The following is an 18,719-nucleotide window of genomic DNA, read 5'->3' on the forward strand; positions in this document are numbered from 1 at the left end:
CCGACCCTGTCCCGCTCCCAGCAGCCCAACCCAGTGCTCAGCGGGATCAGGCAGCACCCAGGGGGATGTGGGCACCCACCCGGCACAGCCTGGGGCTCCTGACACCCCCTTTGGTGCAGCCCCTGCCCATATCCCTCCTGCCTGGCTCTACGCCGCGGTCCCAGGGCAGGCCTTGGCTCCCTGAAAGATCTGAGCAAAGGGTGCCCAGAGCAGCCACCCACTCCGAGGTGGGGCAATAGGGGAGATTTGGGGGATGGATGCTGTGGTGGGTCCCTTGGGTTCCTCCCTGAAGGCCAGATCCAGGAGTGAAAGTTTCTCCCACATCGCGCCCCCAGGGAAAGGCTCCGCAACTCATCCGGAGGCTCCCAGTCACCTCCACCGTCCTAAACTTAATTAAAGTTGCCAGCGTCTAATTAAACCACTTAATTAAGTGCCACATTGTCAGGAGGTAAAGATGGAGCAGACTTAATTATTTAACGCAATGACACAGAAGAAAAAACCCACCTGAAATGTGTGACACCTCGAGGTGGGCTGAGCAGCTCTGGGTGCAGGGTGCCCTGGGTGTCCTGTGAGTCCTGCCCCTGGGTGGGGGATCCCATATAATCCCCCCCTGAGTCATCGCTGCCTCTCTGCCTGCACCCTGGGCACAGGGTGACTGCAGACACGCTGCTGGTGTGTCCCCCCAGCACTGCCATGTGCCACCCTGTGGTGCCATCAGGCCGTGACCAGGCCCACCTGCAGCTATTTCAAATTTCTCCCTAACAGGGACATCTCCAATTTCCAATTTACTGCAGTGCTCTGCTGAGGACACCCCAGTGGGGTCAGTGCCGGCCCCTCATCATCCCACTGTCCTCCTGGATCACCCTTTTGGCTCCCGAACCCCGCAGCACAGGGGCTGCATCCTGGCCCCATAGGATCGATGCTGCCCCAGGCTCAGTCCCTGCGCTTGGTGGCACCAGGGTGACGCTGTCCTTGCCCCAGAGCAGCACCCACAGCCCCAGCAGCTGCTTTGTCCTATTTCTGTCCTCCTTCCAGAACTTTCCTGGCTAAATGCCGGTGGGGTGATGTAACCCAGTGACTGGCATTCAGCGGGTGAGATTGATGGCAACGTCTCGTCGATAAATCCATACAGACCCCAAAGCCGTGATGAACGTGCAGGAGGTAAAGGCAATGGTTAATATCTTCAAAATAGGCCCCAGAGCCTTCGAGTGCAGGCAAAGAGGGAAGGACGGTGACCCTTGTTAATCTTTTTATTGGCTCCAGCAGCTATTGGCACCTTTCGCTGGCCAGAAATTTGCAAGTCTTTGGGGAGCAATGATTTCACAGGCGGGGGCTCTGAGAGAGAGGAAAGAAATCCCTCCGCTCCTAAAATGGGACCATTCTTCCAGATGAAAATTGACATTTTGGTTTGAACTTCACGACCCCCAGCAATCACACTAATGGCCCTGGCTGGCCGGGGGGCTGGCTGCGGCCAGGACGGACGGGCCGCGATGGATGGATGGAAGGGCTGGGAAATGGGGTGGTAGAGGTGCTGACAGCCTGCTCCAGCTACCCGAGGTGCTGTGGGGTTATTGCTGACCTGCTCTGTGGACTCTCATCCGAATCAGGTTTGACCTCAGTTCCTGGAAACCTTTGGGGAGGCGGCTGCTGGGAGGGCCTGGGGAGTGCTCTCGGCCATCCCGCGCCAAGCCCCTGCCTCCCCTCCTCGCTCACTTCTTTAAGCAAACACACATCTCGTGAACTCTTCCCTTGGAGGAAGGACAAACTGGTTTCTCCTTGGAGTAATCCCTAAAGACAAGAGGGAAGAAACCCAATACACCGTAAAGGCTCCCTGAGCAGCCCCAGGCAGGTAGCGTTGACTTCCAGGCGTAACGAGGAATTAACACTGCCTGGTAGTGCATCCCTTTCCTGAAAGGCTTGGCAGATATTTTGGCTAGGTTATTTTCAGCCCCTCGGCGGATCAAGGGGGCCCAGACCCCAGCCAGGTCAGCTCCACTCCTCCAGTACAGCCGAGATTCCTGGCAAGGCCAAATCCTGGCATCAGGTAAAAAAATCTGGGATGAAAATCATGTCGGATGGCACACTGTTGTTACCCACCTGCATCACGTAGCTGGGGTCAGGAAGTGGCTGCAAAGAAGGATGCAGGAGGGTCCTTCTATTTTCTAAATACCTCATTTAGTAGGTTAATATTCTATGTTATTTTAGGCCGCTTTCTTCATGCATCTGCCACCCAAGCCTGTGCAGATGTTTTAGGATTCTTTAATCCTGACAAAGGACTTAGCGTTAAGGAAAAATGGGTTACATAAAGATCCTTATCTCCTTAAGAAAAAAAAAAAAAAAAAAAAAAAGCATGTTTGGGGCATATTGTGTACAAAACAAGACTAAAATAGAGGCAGAACATCCCAGGGCCACTTACCAGATGTGCAGGTTGGATGATCTGGGTCTCGCCTGCCCGGAGCGGGCACAGGGGGCAGGTTCTTGTGCAGGCACCGGGCTGTGGTGTGGTGTGGGTTGCTCAGAGAGAGCTGTTCTCCTTGCTGCTGAGAGCAGGGAAGGTGACCCCCAACCCGTCCTCCTGCCCCGGCCCCGAGCTGCCCGAGGTTCCTGCCCAGCGTACAGTATTTCATCCCGTAAAATTGACAAAGTTCTCGCATTTTCGTGACTCTCGTGATTGATCCAGCCCATGTAAATTACAAAAAGGAGTTGCAATCCTCTGGGGTCTGAGGCAGAATATCAAAAGAGCACGGGCTCATGCTGCTTTAATTAAAACTTAGTTTAATTAAAAACCTTGAGAGCTTTATTAGACTCAGTAATTGATTTAATTTGCTTGTGGAATTCCATTACAAAACACTTCCAAGCACGCTGGCTTTGGGATCCCAGCCCCAGGACCGTCCTCCTCCCTGATCGGTGCCTTTGCCCTCTCCAAGGCATGGGGGACACACGTGTGAGCTCCTTGGCCAGCAGAACCAAGCTGTTGGCTCTCAGGGGCAATTCCCACTCAGGGAGGGGCAGTGGATGCGCCAGAGAGAAGCCCTTCTGGCCAGGACACAGGGAATCAAACTGTAAAATAATAATAATATATAAAAAAAAAAGCAGCACACAATGATTGTCTGATCTATATTTATTTCATAACATCCAGAATTAATAGGATACAGGAGTTAAAGCAACCATGGCAACTGAATGCAGAAAGGGCTGTCCTTGTAAATAAATGAATTCATAAATAACTCACAAGTGCTGATATAAAAAGTCATGGGAACCTAATGCAATGCTAATGCAATTCAAGCCTTCCCTTTTTTGCATGCAGTATTATAATCCGGGGTGCGCCATGCTTTGCTCTGTGCTACAAGTGTCATTCTTAAGATAATAGAACTTGCTAATTGTACCCGGAGCCAGGCTGTGATTGATGAGGGCTTTGGTTTTTTTCTCTTCTCCATGTTCTCACCAGCAAAGTGCTGTTAAGTTACGGGCTGGTCTGCTGGCGACAAACGAGGGAAATTAGGGAGAGAGGAGTGGGATTTGCCCTGCTCTGCATCCTGAGCTGGGCTCCATGGGGTCCCCTCTTGGTCCTGCCAGGCCACTGGTGCAGGTGGTGGCATCAGGCAGTGGGGCTGCTGCCTACGTGGCTTTTGGGGTGTTTATTGGGGTCACTTGACTTGCCAGAGCTGACTCTCATACCTTGAAAAACGCAGGCACAAAGCTAAGAACTAGGCAAATGTGACCACTGAGTGGACTTTTGTGTTCCATTTTCAGAAGAAATGTTCTCAGCTCTTATTCCTCTGCTCCCTACAGTGATAAAATGATGTTTCTATTGCAGGCGGTGCAGTTTGTCATGGAGACCCACATTTCCCCAGTTTGGAGGTAATAAGGAGAGAGGCAGTGCTCTGATCTTACAGAAAAATCAGCTTTGACCATTGCAGTAGCTTTCCCCCATTTGGAAATCTGTTGTTAAATATGGATATAATTGAAGATGGTTGTGTCTTATAAATCCTTTGTACCTTTTTCCTTGATCATTTTCATTGATAAGGATGCCACTGCTGTAATGATGCTGGAAAGTCATTTTCTCCTTTGCAGAACATAGTCTGAACATAAGCAAGGTCAAGAAGACTCCTGACGTGTGCTGAGCACCAGAACTTTCTCTCAACCCCCAGCACAGCATTGCTCTGCGTTGGGGCTGAACTTTTTCTTGGACGCCGTGGGCAGGTGGTGATGCCTCCCCTGTGCACAGGGTCCTTCCCTCCTGCAATCCACTCCCATCTCACACCTTTGATGCTCCAGGATGGATGGGACGGGGTGGGACAGGACACCCCCACCACCGTGGGGCTGAGGACAGAGGTGAGCACCTGCTGTTGTTGATGATGATGTTTGTTTGTTTCTTTGTTTGTTTGCTTGATTGTTTGCTTGTTTCCCTTCCCCTGCTTCTGCCCTGTGGCTCCTCCACAGAGGCAGCGTGTCAGCCCTTCTGTGTCCCTCCCCAGTCCCTCTGTGCCCCCAGCCCCGCGGTGACAGGGCTGCTCTGTGCAGGCTGTGGTGCTGTGCTCAGGTTTGGAGCTATCCAGTCACCTGGTGATTTCAAAACAGTAATCAAAAGGGGGGAAAAATAGAAAAAGAAACGAACTCTTGCAGTAATTTACCTTCAAACAGCACGGACACATTTTGTGCACCCTGATGGAAAGCACTGGAGGATTCCTGACGCAGTGAACCCCCTAGCGCTGGAAAAGCTGCCATCGCAGCTAATCCCGGCGAGTGGTGGGTTTGGGCACTGACTGATGCCCTGTAATGCTGCTTAAGAAATACAGGCAAACTCCGCTTTCCATTGATCTCAGAAAAATGAACGCTGTCTCTAAATTTGACGTTTAGCCGATGCACGGAGTAGATGGCTCCATTGATTCGCATCGGAGGGACGGAGGCGGGGGGAGCTCGGGAAAACACACCTTTGGCAAGCAGAGGTTTGTCTCTCCTCTCTCCTGTCACTCTCCATCTTTCCCAAGTGCCTGCCCTTTTCCAGAGGGGAATGGAGAGCACGGGGCCGTCACGCTGGGCACTGCTCTGGCAACCAGAGCTGCCCGGCACAGGCACCAAAGCCTGGCCGGGGCTGTCCCGGTGGTGCGTTAGCTGCTGACCAACAGCCAAAGGAGTTTTGACGTTTTTAAGCTTGAATGCAGGTGGAGGGAGAGGGAAAACTGAGGCTTAAGCATCTGGGGAGGGACTTAAAAAGAACTGACTAGGTTAACAGTGAGAGTCTGCCTGGGCATCTTGGGGTCATAGGTGTTTTTCCCTCACCATCTGTATTTCTCCAGGAAATCATTGAGGAATGATGGAGTGGGAGCTGCTCTGCGTCCTCTGACTGCAGAGCTCAGCCTGAGCCCTCTCCCCAGGGCTCTGGGGGGGTCATTTGCATGCAGCTGCTGGAGGTGCTGCCTATGGCCCTGCAAACTCCCTGCCCCAGAGCCCTTCTGATCTAAGTGCTGGTGTGGTGCTGGGTGCCCCCCTAGGGTGTCCGAATCCCTCTGAAAATAGTGCACCAGAGACCAGACCTGTCCCAGCTCTGCTGCTGACCCCGGGGGGCGGGCTGCTGATGTTAAAATGACCTCAGAGCAGATCGATCCCGGCTCAGACCTGATGGATCCATGCAAAGTGCTTAAGAGGACCCGCCTGCTACAACCATGATACGAACTGGGACACATTACTAATGAATCAAACACTGAGGAGCTGAGATTCCCAGAGACAATGCTTTCTTTGCCCCAAAATGCCACCCTCCTGCTTCTTGAGGAGATGCAGCACTCTGAAAGTGCTTTGTGTGCTTCCCAAGCGTGCCCACCAGCCCCCTGCTTCCCGCGGGAGGTATGGGCTGGCTCTGGGACAATGCCACACGCTTCCCCTAGGCCTAGCCTAGCGCTGAACAGAAGGCAGCGCTGACACTTCTCTGCGAGAGTTTTCTGCATAATCGGCAGTTCTGACACCAGCCAGATCGGGGCTAGCCAGCATGATGCAGCAACAAGCGTTGGCAGGAGGCCTGTCCCTGGCAAAGTGGCCAATTCTATTTTCATTTGTTTTAGAGACAGTTTCTCTCCTGCCATATGTGTGCAGCTGGCTCCCGCCCCAGCCCCTGGAGGTCAGCAGGAATCTTTCCATGACTCCAGCGTCTCCAGAATAACCCCTGCCTGTTCCCCAGCCGTGAGGAGAGGGAGCCGGGCTGGGGAAGCTGCGTGTTTCACTACGTTGTCTGGGCTTTTAAGTGTCCCCACTGCAGAACAATGCACATTTTTTTTATGTGTATCAAATCTGGGGGTGTTCGCTGGGATCTCACCCACACCAGCATGAGCCTTTCTCTTTCCATGCTGTTTCACGTGGCGGGGGAGCCCCCACGAGCTGTTTTTGGGGGCAGAGGGAAGGAGGCTGTCCCAAACCCCACCGAGCATCCCCCAGGCTTTCCTGCTTTTAGTGTCATGAAGGCTCATGGCAGCAGTGGGCAGATTGCTTATTTTGCCAGAAAACATGCTGACGTGTCACGTATATTGAGCACATCAAACGTTACTGTCTCACCAGGCCTCACGTGAACCATGTATCATCTATTTCTTTAGAAACCACTGACTGATCTGGTTTTATATTTCACAAGTCACCTCTAAAATATGTATCTATAAAAGCGTTACAGGACTAGGACTCCTGCAGGGGACTGACAGCACACTGCAACCTCACCATCTGCGCTGGGCTTGTCGTTGGTACCTGGCACTGCTGTGCCCAGCCCTGCAGTGAGGAAGGAGAGGCGTGCTGGTGCATGGACTCCACTCCTTCCCTCTGCTCCCTCCATTTATGCTGCTGCTGGACCCCAAATAATCCCACAAGCTCCACAGCCCCGCTGCCCTGCCAGGGAGCCCAGGGCTCTGAGTGTCATGGGGGCTGCACACTGCAGAAGTGGGAATTAGTTCGGCTTTCTGCCACGTTTATTTTTATTTGATTAGTCTAATACACTGTGTTATTATTACTTACCACATGCAAATCTCTTCCAACTGATTAAAACTGACATTTAAACTAAGAGATCAGATCTGGAAAGAAGTAATAAGGAATATTTCACAATATTTCACAAGCTTTTGCAGTGTAGATTTGCAGGACGGATCGATTACATTTAATATTTAAGGTCCAGACTTGACCCTAAATCTCCTTTAAGGAAAAGGAAAGAATTAATTCCTTGGTTTGTTATATTTCAGCTTTACAGACTGGTTCAGCAAAACCCAAGTGAATTCGCACAAGATGCCATTGGTTTTGGATGGTGTTTTTGGATGTGACAGGTTGCCAGCAGTGAATACTAGCTTGAAAATACCATGTTAACATGTTTATTATCTTTAAGACCTCTGAAATTATGGCTATCTATATGGCTTTATACTTACTGTGCAAGGAGGTGTTTCTGGGTCACTGAAGGAAGCTCATTAGCTACCTTTCTGGATATACTTTTCAGCACACAGGTTTACAGATTTCTGCTGGTGGCCAAACAGTACTGGGTGCTATACATTTATAAATGTACACACAAAATCTGTTTCAAATAAAAGCTTTCAGAAATGTAAAGCTAGCCACTGGAGGGGATATTTTGCAGAAAGGGAAAAAAAAAAAAAAAGAGAGAGAGAAGAGGAAGAGTATTGCAATAATGAGTTAATTCCCACAGTAGCAATATGGGCATAGTTATTTTTTGTAAAACAGATGTAGAAAGGTTTCAGACCAAATATGGGTCTGATTTTCAGAGGTCCAGGTATTTTACAGGGTTGAATACCTTACAGCCTCCTTCAAATGAACCTCTAAATGAGAACCTCTCCATAAAACCTTGCTTACGCTTGCAAAAATCAAATGTTTAGCTCTCCACAAGTAATAGTATTGAAAGCTTTTTCTAGACAGGGGTCAGAAAGTGCAGATCCATTCTAAGTGCAAAAGGATGGAGCTAAAGGACATCTTGATATTAGAGGATTGTTACTCCAGCTCCAGCCTAAATGACTTGACTGAGGCCAAAGTGTGAAGCGGTGCCAGCAAGCAGGACTGTAAGTCACAGTCCCTCGCCTTGTGTTCAGAGCGAAAGATCACATTCACAAAATGAGCGAGAAATGTGAAGCAAATGTCTACATTGAACTGTTTCACCTCTTAACTCATCTCAGATTGAAACGGGATTGACTCAGTGGACTAACATTAAAGCCATGCATCCAGACAAGATCTATCCGTGAAAGGTGTTTTAAGGTTTTTACTGAAAAGAAATCTCCCCCAAAAATGGGACTGAAAAGATGTTTCCATTATACAATGAGATAACTCTGCTGCTACTTTTTTTCCCTCAGCCTAGCAAGCATTTCTTGCATTCTTGTCTTAGCACACTACCTTAGTGGCTCTTCATGTGCAGCACCATAGTAATTTATCATTACCCAGTCTCCAAATTATTCTAGTGTTGATTAAATTAGTAAATGCAATCACAATCTGAAGCAAGTTAATTGAGAGAATTTATTTGGCCCTGACAGTTTTATGCATGTTTGATTAAGTATTATAAGGTTTGTTTTTGATTTTGCATAATTTAACTTTAAATCCTGCACTGGGGGGGGCCATCAACTATTAATGACTGAAATAAACTCTTTTAAGATGCATATATTTATGATTTATTTCTAAATGCAATATCTTCCAGATTTTTTTTGTTCTGTTGCCAAAGTGACAAATATGTTTAAAGTAATATTTTGAGCAATTCGGTTCATGCTATAAATCTCATGAAATGTATACAATTCATTAAAAGTTTTGAAAGAAGTACAAGTTAGCATTTATATTGCAACAAGTGACATATAAATGTGTATGTTTGTCTTCGAAGCGTGCCATAAAATATATCAGCGCTGGCTGGCCGCTGTGACTAGTACTAATGGCCCGCTCTCTGGGCTGATGATAAGTTTCATCACAAATCTTCAATGCTGTCAACACAAAACTGTTCAATCAACAGGAATATGAGTTGTGTCTTTAGTAAAATTAGCACAGGAAAGAAATACAACCGAGAGCCCCGCTGGAGTGCTGTGGGCGGGTTCTCTTCGGGCTGCACCACAAGCATTTGCTTAGGACCTCACCTCTTTGAATGTCAAAGCTTCAATTCATGCCTGACCCGGGGACTGTATATTTTTTAAGATGATACACATTTATTTAAGCAGCGAAGTGGTCAACGTATTTCAGGCTGAATGGTGCTGCCTTGCTTTTTGTCATCCCGACCTAAGAAATGAAAAGGGTTGGTCTCAGCACTGATGTTGCGGTGTCACCCCCTTGTGCTTGTGTACGGGTTTGGGGTTGGGCAGTGGAGTTCTTTGGGTGTTTCTGGAGGCAATGGCAGACCTCGCCTGCCTGGAGCAGTTCCTGTGGGAAGCCATGAGCCCCCTCTGCAGCGCTTGCATTCATTCTCCAAGCCAAAGCTGGAAAGATCAAAGTGCTTTCATAATGCTGTTGCTTGGGCTGAAATTCCCATCCCTGACTCCCTGCTCTATGCAATGGCGGAGCGAAATAAATGAAACGTGGCTCTTGTGCTAATCTTAGTCACCGAACAGATGTTCCCATTTCATGCCATCGGGGAAAAATGCATCAGCTCCGCGCCTCCCCTTCTCCCTCCCACCAGAAGGTAGGTGGGAGAACAGCAACGGGCAATTTACGAGGAGCACACCACCGCTCCTCACCTTGGCTGGGATTTTCCCTCGCTGTACATCCAGCACCTCGGGCCCCTCGTTGTGTTTGTGGAACAAAAAAGCTCCGTGGGGCAGAGGCTGCTGCGGGCGAGCAGGGAGTGCCCAGAGCGGGGCGCGCGTCGGAGCCAGTTGGTGCGCTCGGAGGTATTTGGCCTGGTGCCTTCAGCTGCCTGTGCAGCGCGGCACGGCTCGCTGCTGGCAGATGGCTCGAGTTATTATTATTTAATGTTTTTCCACTGCGACAGTGCCTGGATGGCAAGTGGGGCAGGGGGCCAATTAAAAAAAAAAAAAAAAAAAAAAAAAAAAAGTTTTGTATTCTTTCCATTACAGAAAGTAATTCTTAATTGAATCTAAAGGGAAAGAGCAGGGAGGGTTTTTTGGTTTGGTTTGGTTTGATTTGTTTGTTTGTTTTTTTTTTTTGTTTTGTTTTTGTTTGTTTGTTTATTCTGTTTTTGTTTGTTTGTTTTTCCTCCTTTTTATTTCGCCTCTGATCCATCCTCCTGTGTGTATTTTAGGAACTTTTGGTGTCTTTTTGGTGTCTTTTCGGCTCCCCAGCAGCCTGGATCGCTCACACCTTGCCTAACACACAGCCAGGCTTCTACCACAGCTCCCCGAACCACCCCGAGGGCCTCGGTTCCCCCCTCCCCGAGGCCTAGTCCCGCTCCCCGCCGCCTGAAGCCTTCCAGGCCCCGTTGCCATGGCAACGCGCCGCCCTTCCCGCTTCCGCCTTGCGGGCGCTGCGTGATGACGCCATCCCCGCGCGCCGCCGCGGCCGCTCCCTCTCCGTTGCCGTCTCCGCCGCCGCCGCCGCCGCGGGCCGGAACCGGAGCGCGGCCGCTCCCCGCACATGCGCAGTGCGGCGCCCGCCACTAGGCCCGGGCCTACCGTCAGCCCGGGCCCGGGACGCTCGGGCTCGGCGGCCGCCGCCCGGCGGGAGGCCATGGGCACGGCGGTGAGAGCGGGGCGGGGGCGAGGGGGGCGAGGGGAGGCCCCGGGGGGCGAGGGGAGGCACCGGGGAGGCTCTGGGGGAGGCCGCGGCCCCTTCCTGAGGCGTTACCGGGGGGGTGCCGGTGGGCCCCGGCCTCTCGCCTTGGTGAGGGAGGAGGGAGGGGGGGGCGGGGGGGGATTCTTTGCAGCGTTGGCAGATCAAAATTTGTGATTCTGAGCCCGTTAACGCACAAAAGGAGCGATCTGCGGCCTGATCTCGCCTTTTATCTCTTAGATAACTCGCGTGTAGGGTGTTGGGGGTCTGTGAGGCGCCTCAGCCGTTTCTTTCCTTCCTCCTAGGGGGCCAGGTGTCTCAGGGAAGCTGCCCCTTTGTGCTGGGGGAGTTAAGCGGCACCCAGGAACAGCAGCGGGTTATCGACCTGCGGGGTGGATGGCAGCGCCCTTAGCGATGTAATACTTCAGGAAGTTTCCCCTTTGCACAGCTTCCCCCTGTTTGTGGCTGGCACGGTGTTGGCGTTTCAATTTATCTGAAGGCATCAAGCTCCCGGGGGCTGTTTGTTTATGTGGTGGGCACGGTGAATGTGAGCGAGGCGTTGCTGTTCGCACCAAATCAGTTCTGCAGCTGAGCTGTTTGGGGCAGTTCTCTCAGATTCACCTATCAAAGGTTTTGTCAGAGAACCTAAACTCTTCTCAAACTCATCAGATGTGAGGTCAGCGTGCTGAGTTTGCCCCAGAAACTGTAACGTATGCCCGTGGGGGTTGTGCTGTGCTGCTCAGGCATGCTTTTACCAAGTGCTTCTCTCGTGTTCACACTGATTTCTCCGTGGCTGCTCAGGGAATCAGGATAAGGAGCTGAGCCAGAGTTTGCTGGGAATGATAAGCTGTTTTCATGTCCCAGTGAAAGAGGCTGTAAGAAGAGGTGGCGTTATCAGAAATGCAGTGCTCCAAGTCCACAGAATATGAATTTTTAACTTGTCTTGTTAATTTGTTCCTCCAAAAGCACTTCTGAAGGCAAACACTGAGCAGCTGATGCAGAGCACGTGGAAGGCACGCTCCGCTGCACGCTCCAGGCACAAAACTGTTGTCCTTAAGCAGTGTTGGGTTAGCATCTGACCACCTTATATGCCTTGCAAAATACATCCTTGTAACACACGCGCAAGCTACCGAGCATTTCCTCTTTACCGGCAGGAAATTATGGCAAGGAGGCACTTAAATTACACCGGTGGTTTTGGTAGTTGAGAACAGACCTCAATTATCACAATTCCTTAATCATAAGCTAACTCATTCTCCTTTTTATTAGCTTGATTCATGTAGAGCCAACAGATTCCTTTCCTCTGTTAGAGAAATGTTAGGTAATTAAAGCTGGGGCCTCGCAGCAGTGCTCAGAGCTGTTATTGCCACACGTGTACAATTTGAGGCAGGGAGCAGTGAAAAGATTTACTCAGTGGCACACTGCTGCAGAGAAGGTTTTTGATATCAGACTACAGTTGCCTTTAGCCTTATCGTTTACTCTGTGATTAGGTAGTAACAACAAAAAAAAATCCTGAATTAACTTTTAAATTACTCTTATTTTAACGGTGATAGGATCTCTTGTTCAACAAGTGTCTGAGTGCCTGGGTGTGCGAGGAGGCAGGGGAAGTCCCTGTTGTTCTCCAGCGTTATCTGAGGAGTGCATTGTCATTTCATAATTCCCGGAATCTGGCACATCATAAGCCTGGGGTGAAGCAGAGAGCAGCTCGCAGGCTGCTGCTCATCCCTCGGATAACAACAGCAGGCGTGTGGAAGGAAGTTAAGGTTGTAAATTCTAAACACTCCAGAAGGTCAAGATATTTCATTTGTCTCTGCAGGGCACAGAAGGAGAAACAAACTCCTGGGTGTCTTTGAGATGCTGCCTTGTTGTGGGGCGCAATGACAGGGGGACCGCGAGGCTCGTCTGAGCAGGGGAGGCACATCCTGTAGAGTGTGAAAAACACAATTGCCTCATGGCTCTTGCGAGAGCTTCCATTGCTTTCAGTTTGTTTATTTGGTGAAGCTTTGCCAGGATCTGCAGTGGCAGAAATCTAGAATCACCGCCGTGTCCGGGCTGTAGAGCTCACTTGTAAAAGCCCTTGGAGAACTTCAGAAACTAAACAAGAGAAAACTGATCCCATGCAAACACACATTAATATTACTTTTTGCATTGGTGGGCTGGTGCAGGACTTCTGTTTGATTAAGAAGAGCCCTAATTAACTGGGGTAATTCTGTAAAAAAGCTCCTTCTTTCCTCCATTAACACTGTAAGGCTTGTAACAGGTTAAAGCTGGTGCTGCTGCTGCTTGGGTGCGTTGGGGGATGTGACTGGGTGATGGCAAACAGAATTGTGCTGCTGCATGGCTGCCTGGTGAGCCGTAAGTTGTTAGCAAAGTTGTTGTAAGCGAAGAAGTGGAGTTGTGCAAAGCATTTGTACGTAACCGAGCTGCAGAGCGTCTGTCCTGCCGCGCGTCCTCCTGCTGGGGCTACTGAAACGTGTTTTCCTTCTCTGCCTTCCTGCAGGTCCCTTCCTTCCTGGAAACTCAGCGAAGAGTTAGCGTTCCCAGGCTGTTGGAGCTCTTCCACGTTAAGGGATGATATTTGCTATGTGCCCTGTAAGTCCTGCCCTGGGACTCGGTGAGCGGTGGGGTGCCCGATGCCTGTGATCCCCATTCCCCGCCGGGTCCGCTCGTTCCACGGCCCCCACACCACCTGCCTGCACTCGGCCTGCGGCCCGGTGAGGACCACTCACTTGGTGCGCACCAAGTACAACAACTTCGACATCTATCTCAAATCCCGATGGATGTACGGATTCATTCGTTTCCTGCTGTACTTCAGCTGCAGCCTCTTTACCTCCATCCTCTGGGTGGCACTCTCTATCTTGTTTTGCCTTCAGTACCTCGGCATCCGGATCTTTCTGCGTTTCCAGTACAAACTCTCCATCATCCTCCTCTTACTGGGGCGAAGGCGGGTAGACTTCAGCCTCATGAATGAACTGCTCATCTACGGAATTCATGTGACCATGCTGCTAGTGGGGGGGCTGGGATGGTGTTTCATGGTATTTGTGGATATGTAAATAAACCAAGCGCATGTGGGCCAAGAAGGTGACTGTTCTTCTACCCCCAAATGTGTCAATTATCCTCTTTTCTTTTTTTTTTTATATAAATTAATTTATTTATCAGTGCTACTTTTTATTGATAAATTAATGTACTTGTCTCTGGAATTTGTATATATTTTTTTTGAGGGTTAAGGTGCCATTCTGATCATCAAGGTGCAACACTTGATCGGGTGTTTTTTCTTTGCGTAGTGCAAGTTAATACACGTTTCTTCTTGCCCATAGGCGCCTGCCTTTGCTGCTGTTCCTGTAAAAAAGCAGTGTTTTTTCTGGAGGGAAAGAAGCCAGATAACTTTGCACCCCACGCTCTGAATTGGTCTTCACCCTTTTTAAAAAAAAAAAAACGTTCCTCCATGTCTCAGGCATGTAACGTGTACCCTGTTTGACCCGTGCTGTCCTTTCTCTGTGTAGTTTGCTTTTTGCATATTCCCAACTAAGAATACAGGGCCAAATTAAACGCTGTTTTTTGGTTTGTTTTTTAAGATTCATGCAAGATTTGCATTCAGCACCGTATTGTCTTGTTCACTTTGCTGTGATTTGAATGGTTTTGTCCTTTTCAGGCTGTTAGTGCTGAGTAACTGGAGTCTTCCCCCGACAGAGCAAATCCACTGGAGTGAGGGGGGCAGAGTTCAGTGTCAGTGCTCTTGAAATTCCCATCATAGCAAAGGCGTTATCATCTTGCAGTGATTATGGGAACCCTTTGCAGTGGTTCCTAGCATTTAGATCTTGGTGGTTGGTTCTGTGTTCCCCCGGGCTGGTTAGCTGCAGGTTCCTCTCAGAGATGCTTCTGTCTTACAGAGCACAGCGAGATGAGGCTGGCTGACCCTTGAAAGCATTGTATGGTCTGCAATAGCAGTGGTGGTCCTCCAGACTTACAGAAAACACCCGTACCTTTGTGGCAGCGCGCCTGGAGAGCTTTGCTAGCAGCTGAGGAAGAGAATTAAGCATTAAACTTGGTTTTAATGGTCTCGGTCTAAGATCTCAGACTGTTCCTCTGCAGTCAGTTAGGTAACTATTTATGGAGACCAGAACCTGTTCCAAAGTTTATTTTGATTCTGTTTTTTTATGGTTTGGTTTTGTTTCTTGTAATGGAACATTACTCTTTCTTTTAAGAACTGCTAAAAGCAAGCTGGTAAAAATGAGACCTCTTTTTTTTTTCCCCTGAAATCATTGGAGTCAATCACAGTAGAATAAGCAAGACTGGAGGTACGTGACCATCCCCTTATGATCTTTGCGATGGGAATGCGGTTGAGAACAAAGTCAGCGTGCGCCCAGGGGAGGACACTCGATATTTCAGCCTGTGAGTGTTTTCAGTGCGTGCGGTGGAGCCTTTTGCTGACATCCTTTGATTTGTAGGCTTACAGATGCAAAACAGGGAAGCTTGTGTCTGAAGCCCTAAGCTAAAGCAAAACCAGAAATTATCTCATTATCAAGCATTACAGATAATGCAGTCTGAGCACACAGAGCTGAATAAATAATGGGCAGCGCTGGCATGAACTTCGGATTAGCCCCGTGAGAGCCAGAGGCTGTTTCTGCAGGAAGGACGTAGCCCGGCGCGTGCCGCGAGCTGTCTGGAAGTTTCCTCCTCACTGTGGAGCTCCCCAGAGCTCCATGCTGGGACCACGCTGGGGACAGTGGGACCTCGTGTCCTGCAGGTCCCAGCTGCAGCCTGCTCTGTGGGCTGAGGCGATTCCCACAGTTCCCAGTAATTCTCAGCCTTTCTTTCCTCCTCCCCAGTACCCCCGTCAGCCCGGGGCACCGTGCAGGCTGTGGGCATCCTGCGGTGGCTGTGCGAGGGAATTCCTGCAGGGAATTGCAGCCAGAGAGCAAACAGCCCCAGGACACGCTGAGAGGGCAGCCAGGAGCCCAGCAGCAGCTCTCCTTTGCCCTCTGCTTCAAGCAGCACGGGCACCAGTTGAAGGTAGGACCAATTTCACCTCGGAGCAGCTGTTTGTCAGCACTGCCTATAACGCAGGGTGAAAGGGTGACTTGTGGTGCCTGGGGGTGCTGCTCTGCTCCCCACCTGCACCTGCCCCCGCTGCTGGGTGCTCCCGCAGCAGCGACAGCCCAAACGAGATCAGTTTTATTGTGTGGGCTTTCTGTCATCCCTCTGCATCCCCATTTGATAGCATTTACTGAGGAAGAGGTACAAATCCCCACCAAATCACAAAAAAAGGAGCGTTTGCCAAATCTTCAACTGTTCCTCGAGAGAGAGCGAGCTCGGGGAGAGGTTGCTTAGAAGACAGTGGGAAGCGATTGCCCATTCTGTTACAAACACAGCCAAACTGCTGTCAGAAGGCCCTGAATCTGGAGTGCAGCTGCACACAAAGACAGGCAACCTGAAGATTAAATAATTGAGGAGACCTTGGAGGCAAGGTGAGGTTCAAAATGCTCTCGTTCTTGTTCATTACCAGCACTTGGATACCTTGCAGCGCTCAGGCAGTTTGATACGACCAGCCTACGGGGGGAAAGGAGCTCCCTTTGAAGGCACGCTGGCACGGAAAAGGAGTTAATTTTCAAATGATTTGTTTTATGATGTAATAATTTGAACATTTTAGATCTACATGAGTAGAGCAGCATTTGGCACCTTCACGGCACTTCTCTTCAGAGCGTTTTCCAGCTAGAGCTAATTAAACCTCACAACATCCCCAGGAGACTGCGGAATAAGTAAGATCTTGGTAATGATTCAGAATTTAAATTCAGTGTTTTTGAGATTTTTTTTTTTCAAGGCTTTTAGGATTGCTTTGCCAAAACATTTTTTCTCAAGGAGTTGAGATTCTACAAGTTCCTTACAAGCTTAAGGGGAGCCAAGCCACAACAGGGTGGGAGGAAAAGGCAGAATAAATGTTAAGTATGTGCAAAGAACAAGCTGTTTATTTTCCCCATAATATTTTCATTGAGAAACCTGGCATTTTTAATAAAGAGGGGGAAAAACATTTGCTATAACACAGCAAATAAGGAAACGGACGGGAGCTGGACTTTCTGCTTTTCAAGGCAGACAAATGGCTCGTAGTGCTCCTTGCCAGAAATGCCTAATGCAAAGCAGGTACTGGCAGCTCTGGGGAAGTTTGTGCTCTTTGGGATTGTTTTTTTTAATCTTTCCAAATTCATTGATGCTGGATGGGGTAGATCAGGCTTTGAAGTATGTTGTCTTCCCTGTCTGGCTGTTTAAATGGCTGTAACTTTAAAATCTTTTGGAATTTATATTTTAACATTCCTTCACGCTGATGCCGTCCCGAACAAGAGCAGCTAGCTTGTTCCCTCTCATGTTATTTTGTTTGTTTGTTTGCTTTCTTGCTGCCATGTTTGGGCTTTAAATATTGCTATTGTGCTTACCGGGCTACAAATGGCCTTGAGGGCACTTAGGAAAAACACTACAAATGCTGATTTGGGGCAGCCTGTCCCTCCCGGCCCCGTGCCAGCCCTGCCCTGCCCTTTGGGAGGGTTTCCCCAGTGCCTCCTGCCCACCAGAGCTGAGCGTGGTGTGGGTGTAAGGGCAGGGAGGTGCTGGTGCGTGTGGTGGCAAAGCTGCCTCGGCCTCTTGCCTAGCCTGGGAATGCACAAACGAGACCCAAGTGTTGGAGCTTCACCTTGTTAACGCTGCAGAACACGAGAACAGTTGGTGTTTTGGGTGCCTGTTAAATTCTGTACGGAACATGCCACCTACATTAAAGTTATTTTTTTTTTTTATAACATGTTGATGGGTCGATTGCTTATGGAGAAAAAGGAACAGCTCTGTGGTGCTGGTATCGTTCTGATGCGGGGAGAGCCTACATCCTCTTCCCCTCTGCGCTGGTGCAAATACAGCAGGAGCAGAGCAGGGCAGAATCAGGCCCTCTGTAGTTATGGCTCAGAAAGATAACAGAGTTGGGGAAAACGCTGCTTTTGCCTCCTGGAAAGGTCATTCAGTGATGTGCTGAGGGCTGGGTACAGCCCGGATTTCTAGCTCCTAGGCTTTGGCTCTAGCAGGCAGCCTGCGTTTGCCCATCAGGGGCGTTGGAGTGATTTGAAGGGCTGCCACTTCTGATCGACATCATAATTCCTGTTGCTCTTAGGTGGAAGGTGCTACAGTGACGTGCAGCAGCGTGAAATCCATAAACCAGACAGGATTTGCTCCCCAGTGACTGGCAAGGCACAGAGAGAGCCATTGCAGGCTGCATTGGGGCTCAGCTCCTGGGGAGGAATTTGTGTGGATAGAGCAGCCACAGCTTTGCATGGAAGAGATGCTCTGAACCGAGCAGCTGAAGAATCACAGCGGAGGACTCGAAAGAAAGGGGAAGAAGGCTTGCAACACGGGGTGACTTGGGCAAGGATGGATGCCTTCTCCTTTTTAGGATTGCAGGAGGAACAGTAAGCGGCGCTCAGAAATGTGCCTGGTGGCAGATGGCGACGTTGGTTGAGTGCTGTGGAGCATCGTGCTCAACGACAGCGAAAGGCTCAGGGAAGTACTGTAAAAGAATGCAATTTCTGCTATTAATGTTATATTTAAATACACAAGCCTTTGCCATCTCCTCGGGGAGCCTCGTTTGCTCAGTCCCTACGGTGAGCACCTACCCGGGCACCTCACTAAAAGCTCCTTGTAATTCTTCCCAGGGCTCTCCGAAGCCTGTGATATTTTTTTTTCCCCTCTGTGGGGCAGGAGGCAGCATTTATTCCCGGTCACAGAAAGCAGTGGGCACGTTTACTTTCAGGAACAGCTCTGGCTGTTCTGGAGGCTCTAGCACACACACAGATAGCGTGCTGTTCCAGGGAAGACGTCGCTGGAAAATATGAAGCCCTGTTATCTTCCCATGATTTGATTTAGCCAAACAAGGTTTCCATAGCTCCTGGACAGCTCTGCTGCCGGGGGGAAAAAAAAAAAATCTCATTTCTTCACCTGCCAACTCTCTGCACTAATTTTGTCTTCCCGCTTCAAAGCAGTCATCGTGCCCAGAAAATGTCACTTCAAAGCGAAGTTTTGTCCAGTGATGA

The 18,719-nt window shown here is 49.6% G+C and overlaps 1 protein-coding gene and 1 long non-coding RNA gene across 4 annotated transcripts in view; both read left to right on the forward strand.

Moving 5' to 3' along the window:
- LOC137842717 (uncharacterized) overlaps window positions 1-8,720 on the forward strand; it is a 41,937-nt gene extending 33,217 nt beyond the window's left edge. The window contains exons 6-7 of one of the 3 annotated variants that reach the window (XR_011089189.1): window positions 4,072-4,332; window positions 5,298-8,720. This is a non-coding gene — a long non-coding RNA (uncharacterized lncRNA). Of the gene's footprint in view, window positions 1-1,035; window positions 3,345-4,071; window positions 4,333-5,297 lie in introns of those variants that run through there. The other 2 variants (XR_011089187.1, XR_011089188.1) reach the window with 2 other exon arrangements.
- A 1,699-nt stretch (window positions 8,721-10,419) lies between these two features.
- TMEM250 (transmembrane protein 250) lies at window positions 10,420-14,230 on the forward strand. Its single transcript, XM_068656959.1, has 2 exons — window positions 10,420-10,629; window positions 13,157-14,230. The coding sequence occupies exon 2, from the start codon at window positions 13,290-13,292 to the stop codon at window positions 13,707-13,709; it is 420 nt and encodes a 139-aa protein (XP_068513060.1). The 5' UTR covers window positions 10,420-10,629; window positions 13,157-13,289; the 3' UTR covers window positions 13,710-14,230.
- Window positions 14,231-18,719: the final 4,489 nt, after the last annotated feature.

Source organism: Anas acuta, chromosome 20 (assembly GCF_963932015.1).
Source record: "Anas acuta chromosome 20, bAnaAcu1.1, whole genome shotgun sequence".
In the NCBI taxonomy this organism is placed as follows: Eukaryota; Metazoa; Chordata; class Aves; order Anseriformes; family Anatidae; genus Anas; species Anas acuta.

What these genes read in the sequence shown, in the direction of transcription:
- TMEM250 (XM_068656959.1), top strand. Translation starts at nt 13,290, where the DNA reads ATGCCTGTGATCCCCATTCCCCGCCGGGTCCGCTCGTTCCACGGCCCC.